The sequence below is a fragment of the Taurulus bubalis genome, assembly GCF_910589615.1.
Source record: "Taurulus bubalis genome assembly, chromosome: 19".
In the NCBI taxonomy this organism is placed as follows: domain Eukaryota; kingdom Metazoa; phylum Chordata; class Actinopteri; order Perciformes; family Cottidae; genus Taurulus; species Taurulus bubalis.
The window spans coordinates 6,785,777-6,800,570 of NC_136607.1; the positions used below are offsets into that span (position 1 = coordinate 6,785,777).

General features: G+C 42.4%; 1 protein-coding gene across 1 annotated transcript in view; it reads left to right on the plus strand.

Moving 5' to 3' along the window:
• The window catches only part of LOC306751310 (poly [ADP-ribose] polymerase tankyrase-1-like), a gene marked incomplete at its 3' end in the record, with an annotated part of 67,500 nt that extends 53,194 nt beyond the window's left edge, over window positions 1–14,306 (plus strand). The window contains exons 17-29 of the mRNA XM_079234871.1: window positions 2,861–3,080; window positions 4,366–4,475; window positions 5,782–5,970; window positions 6,597–6,677; window positions 6,981–7,170; window positions 7,252–7,331; window positions 9,727–9,847; window positions 10,149–10,246; window positions 11,534–11,608; window positions 11,824–11,929; window positions 12,338–12,524; window positions 13,105–13,261; window positions 14,220–14,306. Coding sequence (XP_079090997.1) covers window positions 2,861–3,080; window positions 4,366–4,475; window positions 5,782–5,970; window positions 6,597–6,677; window positions 6,981–7,170; window positions 7,252–7,331; window positions 9,727–9,847; window positions 10,149–10,246; window positions 11,534–11,608; window positions 11,824–11,929; window positions 12,338–12,524; window positions 13,105–13,261; window positions 14,220–14,306 — 1,701 coding nt within the window. The remainder of the gene's footprint in view (window positions 1–2,860; window positions 3,081–4,365; window positions 4,476–5,781; window positions 5,971–6,596; window positions 6,678–6,980; window positions 7,171–7,251; window positions 7,332–9,726; window positions 9,848–10,148; window positions 10,247–11,533; window positions 11,609–11,823; window positions 11,930–12,337; window positions 12,525–13,104; window positions 13,262–14,219) is intronic.
• Window positions 14,307–14,794: the final 488 nt, after the last annotated feature.

Below are 14,794 nucleotides of genomic sequence, written 5' to 3' on the forward strand. Positions count from 1 at the left end.
TAAAAGCCAAGGGGATTGAATAAGTTCAAGGATTTAGAGATTAGTTTATATTTAACATTAATTAGAATAGGAGGAGGGGAGAGGAGCTCTTTGCAGGGGTCTGGGTGAAAGTCTCTGTGGGTGCAGCTCATTTGCATAAGGCGGGAAAATCGTGGGTGTGGCTCATGAGCGTCTGACAGAGGACGTTATTAATGGTCTAAAATGTCTATTTGTGTGCCTTATTGGTAATATTAGGATGTTTAAACCGTGTCTATGAGTCTTAAGCTTGTTTAAGTGTTTAATAAGAGGAAGCATATGGAAGAAAAGAAGTTAAGAGGCGTTTATTTGTGTCTTGAGACCGGTGTAAGTGTAGGTAATGAAGATGGGCCATTATTCGAGGTAGGGCGCAGAATTGAGTAGGGAGGTGTGGTTACAACAAGAAATAATACTATTGTATTTGACAGACAACCATGAATCCCATCCCATCACGAAAATAATGAAATCATGGGAAGCACAAACAGTCAAGTGTCAGCTGACCAACTGACAGTTCCTCCTGCACGTGTGTGCGTGTGTGTCACCGTTGCCATGGTGTTCACTGAGAGAGAGACAGGAGAGTTGATTTAATGAAAAAACTAACTTTCAAACTACTGTATTTGACAGACAACCATGGATCCCATCACGAAAATAATGACATCATGAGAAGCACAAGACTTCTGAGAACGTTTCCGTCTACTTAAATATTTGTAAGGATTTATAAATGAGGGCGTAAATTCAGTTTGTAAAGTGCTCACGTTTCCGTCATGAGAGAAAATTGTGGTCCGATTTAACATGGAGGTTAATGGAGCAGTTGGCCGGTCTTCATGTCGCTTTCAGGCTTGCTGACAAAACAGTATACATTTGTTGGATTCCACGACGCATGTGTACCACCGGCACAATATTTCCAACGTTTTCATATATAAATTATGCCTCAAAAGTCAATATTGTGGAGTGAATGGCAAAATACAAATACAAAAAGGTTGTTTAGGACACAGCTCCTCGTGCTCTAGCGATGACATCACAGCTCTAACCTTCCCCACACACACCCATTGTAAACTCTGAAATGGTTCCCACATTTTCCTAAACTTGAACAATAATTACATGAAAACTGTGCTAGCTATCAAAAAATGCCCAATTGGGCAAATAAACTCCAGACTTTTGTCAACGTTTTAAACTTTAAATCATTTCTCTACGATACATTATGGCGAGTCACTGTGGGCACAAAGATGTATGTTTTTTTGCTCTCTTCAGTCCGAAACCCCAGTCAAGTGAATGGGACAATTTCTCGCCGTTTTTCGCACTTTTCGGGAAAATGGCTGGTCGAATCTCTTAGAAAAGTCATAGCTCACGATTCCCGATCGGGCCGCACGTTTTGATGTATTTTTTACGCATGTGCGGGCAACGCTGTGGGAGAAGATACGGTCCAAAGTTTGGCGGAATAAGAAGAATAATAATAATAATAATAAGCCCGAGCAATAATATAAAGTGCGCTTTGCTATAGGGGTCTATGACCCCTCTAGCTGAAGCCACACTTAATTAAAGGAGAATCTGCGTTCACAATGAACAGCCAGCATTTCTTTGTGTTTGTAGCCTTGCTAGCGGTCTGGCTCGAGGGATGGTGCGAACTGAAATGTCTGAACAACTATTGGATGGATTGCCATCTGGACCAGATATCCTTGGAGCCCAGAGGATGAATCCTAATCACTTTGGGGATTCCTGTGTTTTCCTCAAGCTACTTTTTGGCTTTTAAAGAAACGCCTCAGGGGGGTTTTGCCATGAAAATGTGTTCAAGACATCACATTTTCACCTCAAGATGGTCTATTAGCTTTTCATCGAGCACCATCATCGGGTCAAACTTTCAGTTTGTACCTTTTGAAGGTACTTTTATGACAAAACATCCCATCAGCCTCAGTTCTAATTTGGGTTCAGCGCTAATTAGCTAATGTTAGCATTCTAAATTAAGATGGCGAACATGGTAAACATTACGCCGGCTTAAAATCAGCACTTAGATTTGAGCACCGTCCATCCTCTTCATAGAGCTGAAATCAAAAATCCATAAAAAAATGTAAAATGCATGAGCCAGATAATCTTTCAGAGCGCTTACAGGTCCATAACCTGTTCAATGTTGTAGATTGAATGCATATAGGTGTAATAGAAGAGTAACAAAACTGACATGTATTAATATGTAAATGTCTCCAATTACTACCTAAGTGGGTTTCTATTATAATTTTCCTGGATAGCGAATAAATTACAGTGAGAATATGATTACAGCTGAGAGATGTGGAGAAGTAGGGCAGAAACATCTGATTATGGATAGGTTAAAAAAAAAAACTTTTAAATAGGGAATATAGGCATGAAAGAAGTATAACGGACAGTTTCAGGCCAGCAGGGGATCCCCAGGGGAGTTGTCCCACAACATCACATTTTAATGAGCAGATTTTCAAAAACCTACAATGAAGTGACAAGTTAAACCGCAGCCGAGGGACACGGTTGAAGGATGAATACGTCTGCTTTCCAGCCCATCTCCAGGGCGTGTGGTGTTTTCCACTTCACTGCATGTCCTGTCCTCACCTCTCTGCCTCCTTTTCGTCTGTCCCTCTCTTCTTCTCTCCGGTGAATTACCTTCATCCTCACTTGTCATCGTCTCTTCCTCGTCGAAGCGAAACGCTTCCACTGGAGCTCAAATGATAAGGGAGTTTTGGGGAGTGATATATTTTTTTAGACTTTGCAATGATGGCTTACATTCAGTCTGAGCATAAAAGTTGTTTATTTTGATTGAAACCACTGCCGTAGAGACGTTAAGCGTGCATTTACACTGAACTCCATCTCGGCCTCCTCTCTGCAGCACGGCGCAGACCCCACCAAGAAGAACCGGGACGGGAACACGCCTCTGGACCTGGTGAAGGACGGGGACACCGACATCCAGGACCTGCTGAGAGGAGACGCCGCGCTGCTGGACGCCGCTAAAAAAGGCTGCCTGGCCCGGGTGCAGAAGCTATGCAGCCCCGACAACATCAACTGTCGGGACACGCAGGGACGCAACTCGACGCCTCTGCACCTTGCAGGTAATGTGCATTGTCGAATGGCAAAATTTGACTTTGTACGTTTGTATATTGGCTGGTGCCAATCAATCTAACTATAACTTCTCAGAACCTCCTGAGATGTTGGCTCAGTACGGGAGCAAAGAACAAAGCAAGAAACACACACAGATGAAGTCTGTTAGCAACTTATTTGTATTTATTTTTACGCATAGGGTTTAGCGTGCAGACCCTTTTTCACTCAGGTGGCTGGTCTGGATCCAAACCGTGCTGTGTGCCTCTATGAGGGAAATGAGGGCCAGTAATGGGAGGAAAAGATGGAGGCGATATGTTAAGAGCTGGGCAGCAGCGTTTCCCGATAACCTTGAGACAGCCAACTAATTCATGGCGACGTAACACTAGAGGCTTTAGTGTACTGTAACGACCTTGGATCTCACACAAACTTGATAAAGTTCTTAAATCCTGATGGCAGAGATACTGCGGTTCTTCAAAGGTGCACATAATCGTTCATTCGGGATCAGTAATCACGATAACAGCAGCTTCAGAGATAAGAAGAACACCACTCTGCATAAACACGGGAAAAATATCTTTAACCTTTACCTTAAAATGTCATCGCAAGAAGGGTAACTATTTAGATATTGTGTTGTTTTTATCGTCCTGCTTTTCATTTTTTTTGCACAAACGCTGACATGATGTGAAGATTACCTTCATGCACCACAGAGAGGTTTCCTGTCAGCTCGCCTAGCGTCTATAACGTAAAGTGTGGCGCCTCGGTGTTAAATGAAGTCACTTCCCAGTGGGAAACGAGTTATCATGAATTGGGAATTGAACCGCTGATGGTAAATGCCTTGGCCCGGCTCTCAAACTACTTTTCCTGCAGTAGTTTCTCCATGTAATTCTGCCCTGGCGGGGAAGCAGATCTTCCTTTGCCTTCTCCTATGCGTTTTTCTTTTTTTTTTGGACTCTGTATTTATAGAGTTTCATGACCGGGCTAGCTTTTGTAAGATGATAAAGAATTAATAATTAGAAAAATGTTTTGCGGCATGACTGGCACTTTTAAAGTTAAGAAACCGCTGAAGAACCACTTTGAAGGTCTGCCTTTTTTCTTTTTTTTTCATAGATCTGACCACTTAGACACACACCCACGCACCCTCTGCCTTGATGTGCTCGCTTGTAAAGGGAAAAGATGATTATACGCTGTCACACTGTAGGCCAACATGTCTCCCTGGCTTTCCTCCTCTCTCATTACCTGACTGCATTTTTGTTTCTCTTCTCTGTTTCTCTGCCTCTATATCACAACCTGTCTCTCTAGCTGGCTACAACAACTTGGAGGTGGCAGAGTATCTGTTGGAACATGGAGCCGATGTGAATGCACAGGACAAAGGAGGGCTGATACCTTTACACAATGCTGCTTCATACGGGGTAAGACACACACACACACACACTACACACTACACACACACACACCGCAATTCAGTTCACATTTCAATTCAGATATTTTTCGGACTATTTCTTCTTTCTTTTCTTTTCTTTTCTTCTTACCGGTCACTCCCCTGCACACTTCATATTTAAACACTCATCGTTATCTGTTTGTCTATCTTATACTTGATTTAATACCCATTGCACTGTTGTTGTCGTTGATTGTTGTTTGTCTCTTCTAACGTCTCCTCGTTTGTGTAAACATTCCTGGCAAATAAACGGTTTCTGAGATATGCTGCTCTTATTATTTTTTTCACATTTATTCAAGGTGCAACTCGTATCCAATAAAAGTATAATATCTTCAAGTGCTGAGACAAACAGTCAATTTTGTTGTGATGGTCCCCCTTTTTAATTTTTCTATTTTAAATAATAAAATAATGGAAAGATTTATTTGACAATTTGACATCCTGTCTTTTCATTTGTCTTATTATTGTACACTCCAACACTGCTTATTCTGCCTTATTTGTCTTCAGTGAACATCATGAATGTTTGCAACATTTATGAATTCATATTTGAGGCTTTAAATCTATACGACAATTTCTAAACAAATGCAACTTCTTTCCGTCCACAGCTCAGTTGACACCTGCAGAAATGTCACATAATGCAAGAACCTAGCTTGTGTCCATCATTATTAATATTAACCTTATTATTACACTGAGGTTCTCTGAAGACATGCATAGATGTGGTTTCTCCTTCATCTGGAGTGCTTTGGTTTGCTCTCAACCACAGCTTGACAGCCTTGCTGCTACGGAAAGAGTCACGAAACACATGTTTGCATGAAAACTTGATGAGCGTTTTTTTCTGAAGTTCGCACACACATGCACACTCTTTAGCATCCCCCACTGGTACTGAAAAACAAGCTACATTGTGTTTGACGCTAAGATAACAGTTGTCAGGCGATGAGGGGAAGAAACAGGAAGGAAAGCTAAGACCTGCGGGAACACAATAATCATGATGGAGTTAATAATTCACACAGGTTTTACTCCAGAGATTCACACACATTACAGATTGTTTTTCCTATCATGATTTTTATAGCACTCATTCACACATTCGCTCCGGTGAAACGGTTTTATTTCTGTTGTCTCTTTTCCTCCTCCCACCACCTCTCGTTCTTATTCTAATCGCTCCTCTCCTATTCCCTTTGCATCTCTCGTCCTCCTTCCCCTTTCATCTCCTCCCTCGCTCTCTCTGTGTCCGTCACCACCTCTTCCTCGCTCCTCTTAACCTCCACCTCCTCTCCTCCATCCAGCACGTGGACATCGCCGCCCTGTTGATCAAGTACAACACGTGCGTCAACGCCACAGACAAGTGGGCGTTTACTCCGCTGCACGAGGCGGCCCAGAAGGGGCGGACTCAGCTCTGCGCTCTGCTATTGGCCCATGGAGCCGATCCCACCATGAAGAACCAGGAGGTACAGACGCCGCTGGACTTGGCAACGGTACGCAGTAGATGAATGCAGTGGAGTCATTTATAGACTGAGCCTCTAGTCAAACTGAGCCTCAACACGTCCAAGAACGACCTGGACAATGCAACCGCCTCTTCAAAAGGCATTAAACAAAAGAGCTGACGATGCATTCAGTTCTAAATTGATAATATCACGTTAATTATTAACAGCCGCGGGTTAGATGTGGGATAACTTTTCATTAAGTGGATTGGACCTTTTTGTTGTAGTGTTATTTTAAGGCATTGCACAGAAAGTATGAACACAAAAGCAACCTGGAAGTGAGACAATTCTACTTTGGATAGAAAACAAATTCTTCCACTTACAAATGAAAAGTTGAATTCATAATAAATAAATAAATAAAGCGCATCGTTTTTCAATTCACGACACTTTGTTTTGCTGCTACAGCCTTACCGGGTCTGCCGTGACCAGTGGCTTGTAGAGGCGAATGTTATATTGTATAAGATACTGGAGGCTTCAGCGCTAAGCTGAATGTGCCAACATTACATCATGCTGACAATAGAAGCACGTTGTTTGTCTTAGACATATTGTTAATGCATTCTATGTTTAATTCTCGCCCCGTCTACGTCTTGTCATAATGTCGCCCTCTTTATCTGTTGCAGGCTGATGACATCAGAGCGTTGTTGATTGACGCCATGCCGCCAGACGCCCTGCCAAGCTGCTTAAAACCCCAGGCCACCGTGGTGAGTGTCCACATGCGTGTGAAGGCGCATAAAAAGGCTTTCAACTCAAACATTAATATATATATATATATATATATATATATATATATATATATATATATATATATATATATATATTAATATTGCTTAATTGCTGTTTGTAATAATAAGTCAAATTGAAATGTCTGTTGACCTGAAAACAAGTGGTAGAGATGGTTGAAGTATGTGCAATGTAAAAAGTTGTCTGCCGGTATGTACAAGGGTTCAGCCATAATGTTTGACTTAGTGACCCTTCAAACCAAACGGTCTCTCTTCCACTCTCAGGTGAGCGCTAGTGTGGTGAGTACCGGTGCGGTAGGGGGCGTCTCTCCCTCTCCATCTCCATCCTGTCTGTCTGCAGCCAGCAGCATCGACAACCTGACCACGCCTCTCAGTGACATCACTGTGGGGGGCGCCACTGGACCAGCAGACGGCGCGTCTGGGTCCGACAGGAAGGAAGGAGAAAGCGTGTACAGTAAGTCGGAGGCTGGCCCTGTTTTATTAAATAAAAACATGTCAGCATGTGTAGCATGATGACATCACTGTGTCTCTGCAGCTCTGCTGGACATGACCATCAACCAGTTCTTGAAAAGTCTCGGGTTGGAGCACCTCCGAGAGACCTTCCAGCGAGAACAGGTAGACACACACACACACACACACACACACACACACACACACACACACACACACACAGAATTGTAGAGGCACATCGATACAAGACGGGGTTGTCGGGTGTTCAAAACTGGTATTGCAAATTAAGATAACGCTTCTCTGTAAAAGCAGACAACCTATCCAGTATTACTATTTAACATTGTTACATGTGCTCTCGCCATGTTGTCATCTCAGAAACATATTTTATTATTTCATCATTTTATACTGAAAGCTGTTCAAATCTGTTTTTTCACTATACTGCCAGATTCTTTTCAAGGACTTTTTTTGTCTTGTAGTTTATTGCTTTCAGGCTTCATACTAATTCAGCCATGGTTTAAAGTCATTCATTTGATCAGTTTTCTTTCCTTTGTTTTTGATCCATTTTACATAGCTCATGTCAGTTCAGAGCCGCTCTAGTGGCGTGGCTTTGGGGAGGGGAAAGTCGATCTGTTGGCCCAGAATGAATTATCTCGACGACAGATGGATTGCCTTAGAAATTGGACCAGACATCCTTGCCCCTAGGATGAACTGTAATAACGTTGGTCGTCCCTTAACTTTTTTATCAAGGGCCATCAAACTTTGTATTTGTCAGACACCTTTATGGCTTATTACAGCGCGTTTTCTGGCTAAATGCTTGCAAAACGAACAACATTCCCACCCGCCTCAACAGTAGCGTGGGTTTGCCGATGATGTTTGTGCCAAACTAAGATGATCATGGTAAATATCACACCCGCTTAGCATCGGCGTGTCGGTATTGTCGTTGTGAGGATGCTCCAAGCACCACTGTGCCAAAGTACAGACTCACAGAGCCGCTAAGATGGCCGTAAACTGTGAGACTGGTGCTCTGTAAACATTAACGTGAAGGAATGAATTCAACAAAATAAGACAAAGCGTTGAGGTCGATGGAACGGCGGAGAGGAGACACAGCCCGACGGAGTGAGAGAACAAGCAAGAAAAATAAATGGGTAGACGCAGGCCTGAAGAGAGAGAGAGAGAGATGGAGAAAATAGACAGAGAGAGAGAGAGAGAGACAAGGAGACGGATTGGGTGACAGAAAGGAGAAAACCGACGGAGAGAGACAGAAATAGAAAGTGGAATTGAAAGGTGACAGCGGACAAAAGGCTAAGCATAGAGGGAGGTGTGGTAGCAATACTGTGTGTGTGTGTGCGTGTGTGTGTTACATTCAATATTAGTTCCCCTTAAGGGAAACCAGCCATCATTAATATTCAGATGGAGGTAAGAGTCGGCTCAGTGTTAATGGAAAAATTGATTTTTCTTTCAGAATAACATGAACAAGGACTCAATCATGACGAAGATATAATATGCATAGGTTTAATGGATTTCACATCGTTTCAATACACTTGATTAAAAACCATACTTTTTACTCATTCTGTGGGATTTTCAATATTTTTGTTCAAAGTACAAGCCAAGACAATCATTTATTCTATTTTAGTGGTAGAAGAAGATTAGTAGAACATAAAGTTTGGTTTCTACAAAAAGAGTTTTCCCTTATTGCCGTCTAGTTTTAGCCCTCGCATGACGAAAGAATGCAATCATTTTGCAGCATTAGCGGAGTGGGGAATGAAGTTATTTAGTTGGCGGTTCCAGGTGGCAGATTGCTCAGACGCTGCTCTTTCTCCGCCGTCGTAAGTTGGCAGCTTGAAGCCTCAGCCTGTGGTGAGAATCGGGCTTTCATTTGTTTTAGGCGATTACTTCAAATTGGGTTAAACAAACTCATACAGGCTCTCTGCAGAACTTTACATCTCTTTGCTGCGACTTGTGAAATGAAACCGGGGTTCTTGTATTAATTAGTAACAATGACTGTCTCAGTAAACACACAGCAGAGTATTTAGGCCATGGTGGTTTATACCCATTACAGTGATTACAGCAACACGGAGGGAAAGGAGGGAAAGGAGGCAAAGGTTGCGCTTTAAAAAGCTCCGTTATCTCCGCCTCCAGCAGGAATCTCATCTCTGCTCGCCCTGAAAAAAAACTTCCCCATCATCAATTTGCATACCAATCCCTTGATAACTGCCATTCATTCATTGACCTTTTCTTTATGCTCCAGTCTCGTCTTTTCTCATGAATATTTGTCAGACAGATCTGCAATATGTCTTGATCATTGAACGCTTGTATTTATTGTTTATATCCGTTTTAGCATGACTTTCTGTTGTCACTGTTTTTTTTTGTGCAGAGTTCTACCATAAAAACAGTAGAACCACATGTGATTTAGTTGTCAGATGTATAATAAGAGGTATGACTAGAATAGTTATTGCATTCGGATAATACAATTGTATTTTCCTTGCAATTTACATTAGATAGATAGATAGATAGATAGATAAGCAAGACTGACATGACGAGGTTTGTTGTCTCTGGGCAGATTTCGCTGGATGTGCTGGCAGACATGGGTCACGAGGAGCTGAAAGAGATCGGCATCAACGCGTACGGTCACAGACACAAACTCATCAAGGGCATCGAGAGGCTGCTGGGAGGCCAGCAAGGTCAGCAAACACACACAAATACATACATATACGGTGTACACAACTTGTTCTATATCAGATTTACTGTATTAAAATGAATATTTAGTCTTGAAATGAACAATGCTGTAAGTGTTAAAACATATGAATGTGACAGATTTTCTTCAACACAATCAGGCAAGTTCTCCTTTGAACATAAAGTTATGTTATCTAGTACCTGCTACTGAATACTTATCGGTTATATATGTGAATATAGCTGTTATTTATGATTAAAAAAGAATAATACAATCTGTTAGTCATCATTTATCCTCTCTGTCCTTTATAGGTGCAAACCCATACCTGACGTTCCACTGCTCCAGCCAGGGCACCGTGCTCATTGACCTGGCAACGGACGACAAGGAGTTCCAGTCTGTGGAGGAGGAAGTACGCAAACACACACACACACACACACACACACACACACACACACACACACACACACACACACACTACATAGGCTCAGCTTATAGTGGTTGCTTGACTGCCTAGCAGCTTGTTTCTTTAGGTGGGTTTAAACATGTTTAAATGCGCATGTCCATGAGCAGTAATTTAGGACATCTGGCAGAGGAGACGCCACACACTGTGCACGACAGACATGTCAGTGCTATTGCTCCATTTATCTCGTAAATGAAAGCAGTAACTGAAAGAGACAGCCGTTATCAGTCTGAATGGATTCAAAATTAATGAGGACCGTCAGGTGTTAACAGGTAATTTAGCACGTCATTTAAAAAAAATGACTTGCATAATTCCTCTCTAGACACTTTCCAATACTAGTTAAGTTCCGCTGCCTGTTCACGGCTGTATTTTTATCGCTCATCAATAATTTCAGTCATCGGGATCATAACTCATTTTGTGAAAGCCGGTAATCACTTCAACCGCATCACGGCAAACTTTCCTCTAATGACTCCCATCAGTTTGTAAATCCAGCTGCAGCAGCTCCTGCACTATCTTACTTCATATTGTCTTTTGAGAGTCGAGTTGTCCTTTTCACTGCTGATGCCACACTTTTGCAGCCGCACCAAATTTCCCACGGGCGTTATTAAGGGACCCGCTGTGATTGAATGAGTCGCTGCTCTACTTCATCGCGGATTATGCGGCTCCGTAATCTACACTCGGTTGTCAGCTCGTCCCAACTAAAATGAATCAATGAAACAGTCCCGCAATATATCCGACCGTCACGAAGGTTTTTACGTTCAGTGTGTCCATCCTCATTTATATCTCAGATGGTCGGCTGCATGACGGACGCACATCTCTGTGCTGCTGTTGAGTTCCACACACTACATCCTGCAGAATGACCTGACAGATCTACACCTCTCTGTGTCTAATGAATTGGCAATCACAAGTCTAGTCGGTAATAGCTGATACACCAGATGAAAAATGAATGCCATAGTGAACAGAAAATACAACAGGTAACGGGAGATTAAATCGGTTAAATAGAGGTGGCTTGCACACTTTTATTCTGAATATGGAAACACTCCTGGGCTGCTGAGGTAGAAAAAAGAAAAAGACTCCTATCCAGGTGGTCTAACGCTGTCCAGAGTGCTGTATGAATCACCTTTTTGTTTTGAAATATGCATCCCATTAGCATGTATTATCCCACACATTCTCCTTTTCAAGCCTAAAAGCTTTGCGTAAGTGTGTCGTTCAGATGTCGGTTCGTTCCCTCCTCAGCTGCAGAGCACGATCAGAGAACACCGCGATGGCGGCAACGCAGGTGGAGTCTTCAGCCGGTACAACATCATCAAGGTGCGTGCTCACAACACACAGACACACACCGTACGCAGAGAGCACTTCTCTCTGTTTATGATCACAAAGTCGGAGGTTTGAACAGAGTCAACTTGAAAAAGACTCGGCCGATTGCAAAGTCGGTTTGTTGTTTGACTTCTGCAAATACAATTCAAAATCTAAACTCCCTCCTCGTCCCGCCCTTTGTCCCTCCTCTCCTTCCTCTGACCCTGCAGATTCAGAAGGTGGTGAATAAGAAGCTGCGAGAGAGATATGCACACAGACAAAAGGAAATAGCGGACGAGAATCACAACCATCACAACGAGCGAATGCTCTTTCACGGTAAATCAGCAGAGATATGTCGAGGTGGCCGAGCTTAAGCAAGCCAACCGCAACACCCTGCCGATTTTTTTTTCTTCTCTCTCTCTCTCTCCCATTTCTACACTGTCAAATATAATTTAAAGACCCTAAGCTAACTATCACAGAACTAGAACGTGTCCAAGTCAGTCCCAGTCTTTCTCTTGATCTTGTTCTCCCTCTCGTAGCTTTAGTCACTTCCTCTTACAAGTACATCAAATATGCAGATCCACTTTAAGTGCTGCATGTAGAGTTTTATTTTAATTATTTCATGGGCCAGTCCAAAAAGTGAGGGAGTAATACTTTCCCACAGTTGGAGGTCTGCAGGCAGAGTGTGTTGCTTCTTTCTGCCGTGCGATGGACTTGATAGGAATGTGTCCGTTCTCCTGCCAGGTTCTCCCTTCATCAATGCCATCATCCACAAAGGCTTCGACGAGCGACACGCGTACATCGGCGGCATGTTTGGTGCCGGGATCTATTTTGCAGAGAACTCCTCCAAAAGCAACCAGTACGTGTATGGGATTGGTGGAGGCACGGGATGCCCCACCCACAAAGACCGCTCCTGCTACGTGTGCCACAGGTGACGCGTCTTTCCCCTTTTCCTGTTTGTGACGACATATTGTTTCTGTGTGGAAGGACGGAGCTACTCGTAAGCACCTGTGTCCCAATTTCACACTAAGGACTAATTATTATCCTAATTATGTTCACACTGCTCAGGTGACAGCAGTCGACTCAAAGGTGCTGCTTTGTAGCCTGAATGCACCTGGTTTCTGGATGTGCTTTTGATGGACTCTAGTGTCCCACAATGCATTGCACAAAGGAAAAGATAGAAAACTAAATAGTTTTTCTTTCTTTACTTTCAAAGTTGTATTCCAAAGCCTTAGTTTTAATAAACTTGTATCATTTCCTGTTAGGGCAAAACATTAAAACACATTTCTTGTGCACTAATTACAAAAACAATATACTATGAACATTTGAATATAATGTACTATGATTATGTAATATGGAAAAGTGGGCCTCGAGAGAGAATAGGAATTACTGTGTATTATTGCAGGAAGTGAAATGAAACGTGTTGATAATAAAATGTACTGTAACATTAACATTATGAAGTAAAACTGTAAAAATGAAACATTTATGTGATCTTACCGTTCACTTTTCAGGCAGATGCTGTTCTGCAGAGTGACGCTGGGCAAGTCGTTTCTTCAGTTCAGTGCGATGAAGATGGCCCACGCCCCGCCGGGACACCACTCCGTCATCGGGCGACCCAGCGTCAACGGGCTGGCGTACGCAGAGTACGTCATCTACAGAGGGGAGCAGGTCAGTCCGCACACACACTCTGTTCATGACCACAGAACCATCCGTCTACATTTGTGTTTCAGACTCGTACGAATCGAGAATCTTCTTTGGAGTTGTATTGTTTTTCCAGGGTTCTTACGGTCATGAAAAACCTGTAAAAGTCATGGAATTTAAAAATGGTTATTTCCAAGCTTGGAAAAGTCTTTGAAAAAAATGAAATCCCAAAGGTTTTGGACGAGTCATGGAAATGTGTTGTATTCATATGTTCATGATGCTCACTTACACCGAGGTTGAAATAATTAATATGCTTTTAAAAGAAAGACGCTTAAAATATAATCGGATCAGAATCGGCTTTAATGGCCATGTAAGTTTGCACATACATGGAATTTGACACCGGTTTCACTTTGCTCTTTGTACTTATATACACACACACACACACACAATATACAATAAACGAGATAAATATAAAAAAAACATTAAAGACAGTAGTCAAAAATGTGCAGATGGAAGATTCTAATAAGCAGGCATACATACAGGCATCTATATACATGTTTATTCTTTTAATCAAACTATTGTCTCTCACTCATTTGTGTAATTTAAGGTTTACTGTATGCTTTGGAATTCTCATTGTTAGTTTAAATACTACATTTTATCAGTTTTTCATGTATACACCAAGATTTCACATGGAAATTTGGTTTAAAGTCATGGAAAAGTCATAGAAATCCATTGGTCGAAATGTGTATGAACCCTGTTTTTATGAATTGATTCATAATATTCATAAAAAGCTTTAAAAAAATTGAACAAAATGGCTATCGCAATTTCACAGTCAAAGGTGGCATCTTCAAATAGCTTAACAATGGTCTAAAATCCAAAATATTCAATTGACGAAGATATAAAGCAGCAAATGTTCAAATTTAAAACACATGCTGAATAATCAATATTTAGTTGTATTTACATGTGATGTGCTCCTCGTCCACAGGCTTACCCAGAATACTTGATCACGTACGCGATTGTGAAGCCAGAGACCGCGGCTTCGCCTGCCGCCGCCTCGGAGCAGAAGTCCTAGACCGCAGTCACAGTTGGAGCCAGACAGCAATGGACTAGAACCGCTCTCTTGAGAGGAGACTAAAAATGAACTAAAGGGCGTTTCAAAACCTCAGAACCCCCGAATTGAAGTCTCCGGAGCTGAACTTGAGGCGGGCGAGGTGAAGCGTGGACCGCGCGGTGGCCAGACGGCCCTCGGAAACAGACCCGGAAGTGTCTTAACGGGAGAAGAAAAGGAGGACGCGTTTCGGGGGGAAGGGGCTACATGCAGCGGACGGCGAAATCTATCGGCTTCGTTAATTAATTGGGTCCAATTTAGCTGGAGAAAATGCAAAGGGTTAGATCAACCACTCTGGAAGTGTACCAGTAAGCGGATTTTTAAATGTGCGGGCCTCTCGGCTTGATCCTGAAGACAATTAGTGAAAGCAATTAGAACAGGACACGGTCCGAAGCGAAGCGAACATCCCCGATGTTGCACCTTTTTTGCGCACTGCTCGTGTAAATCTACCC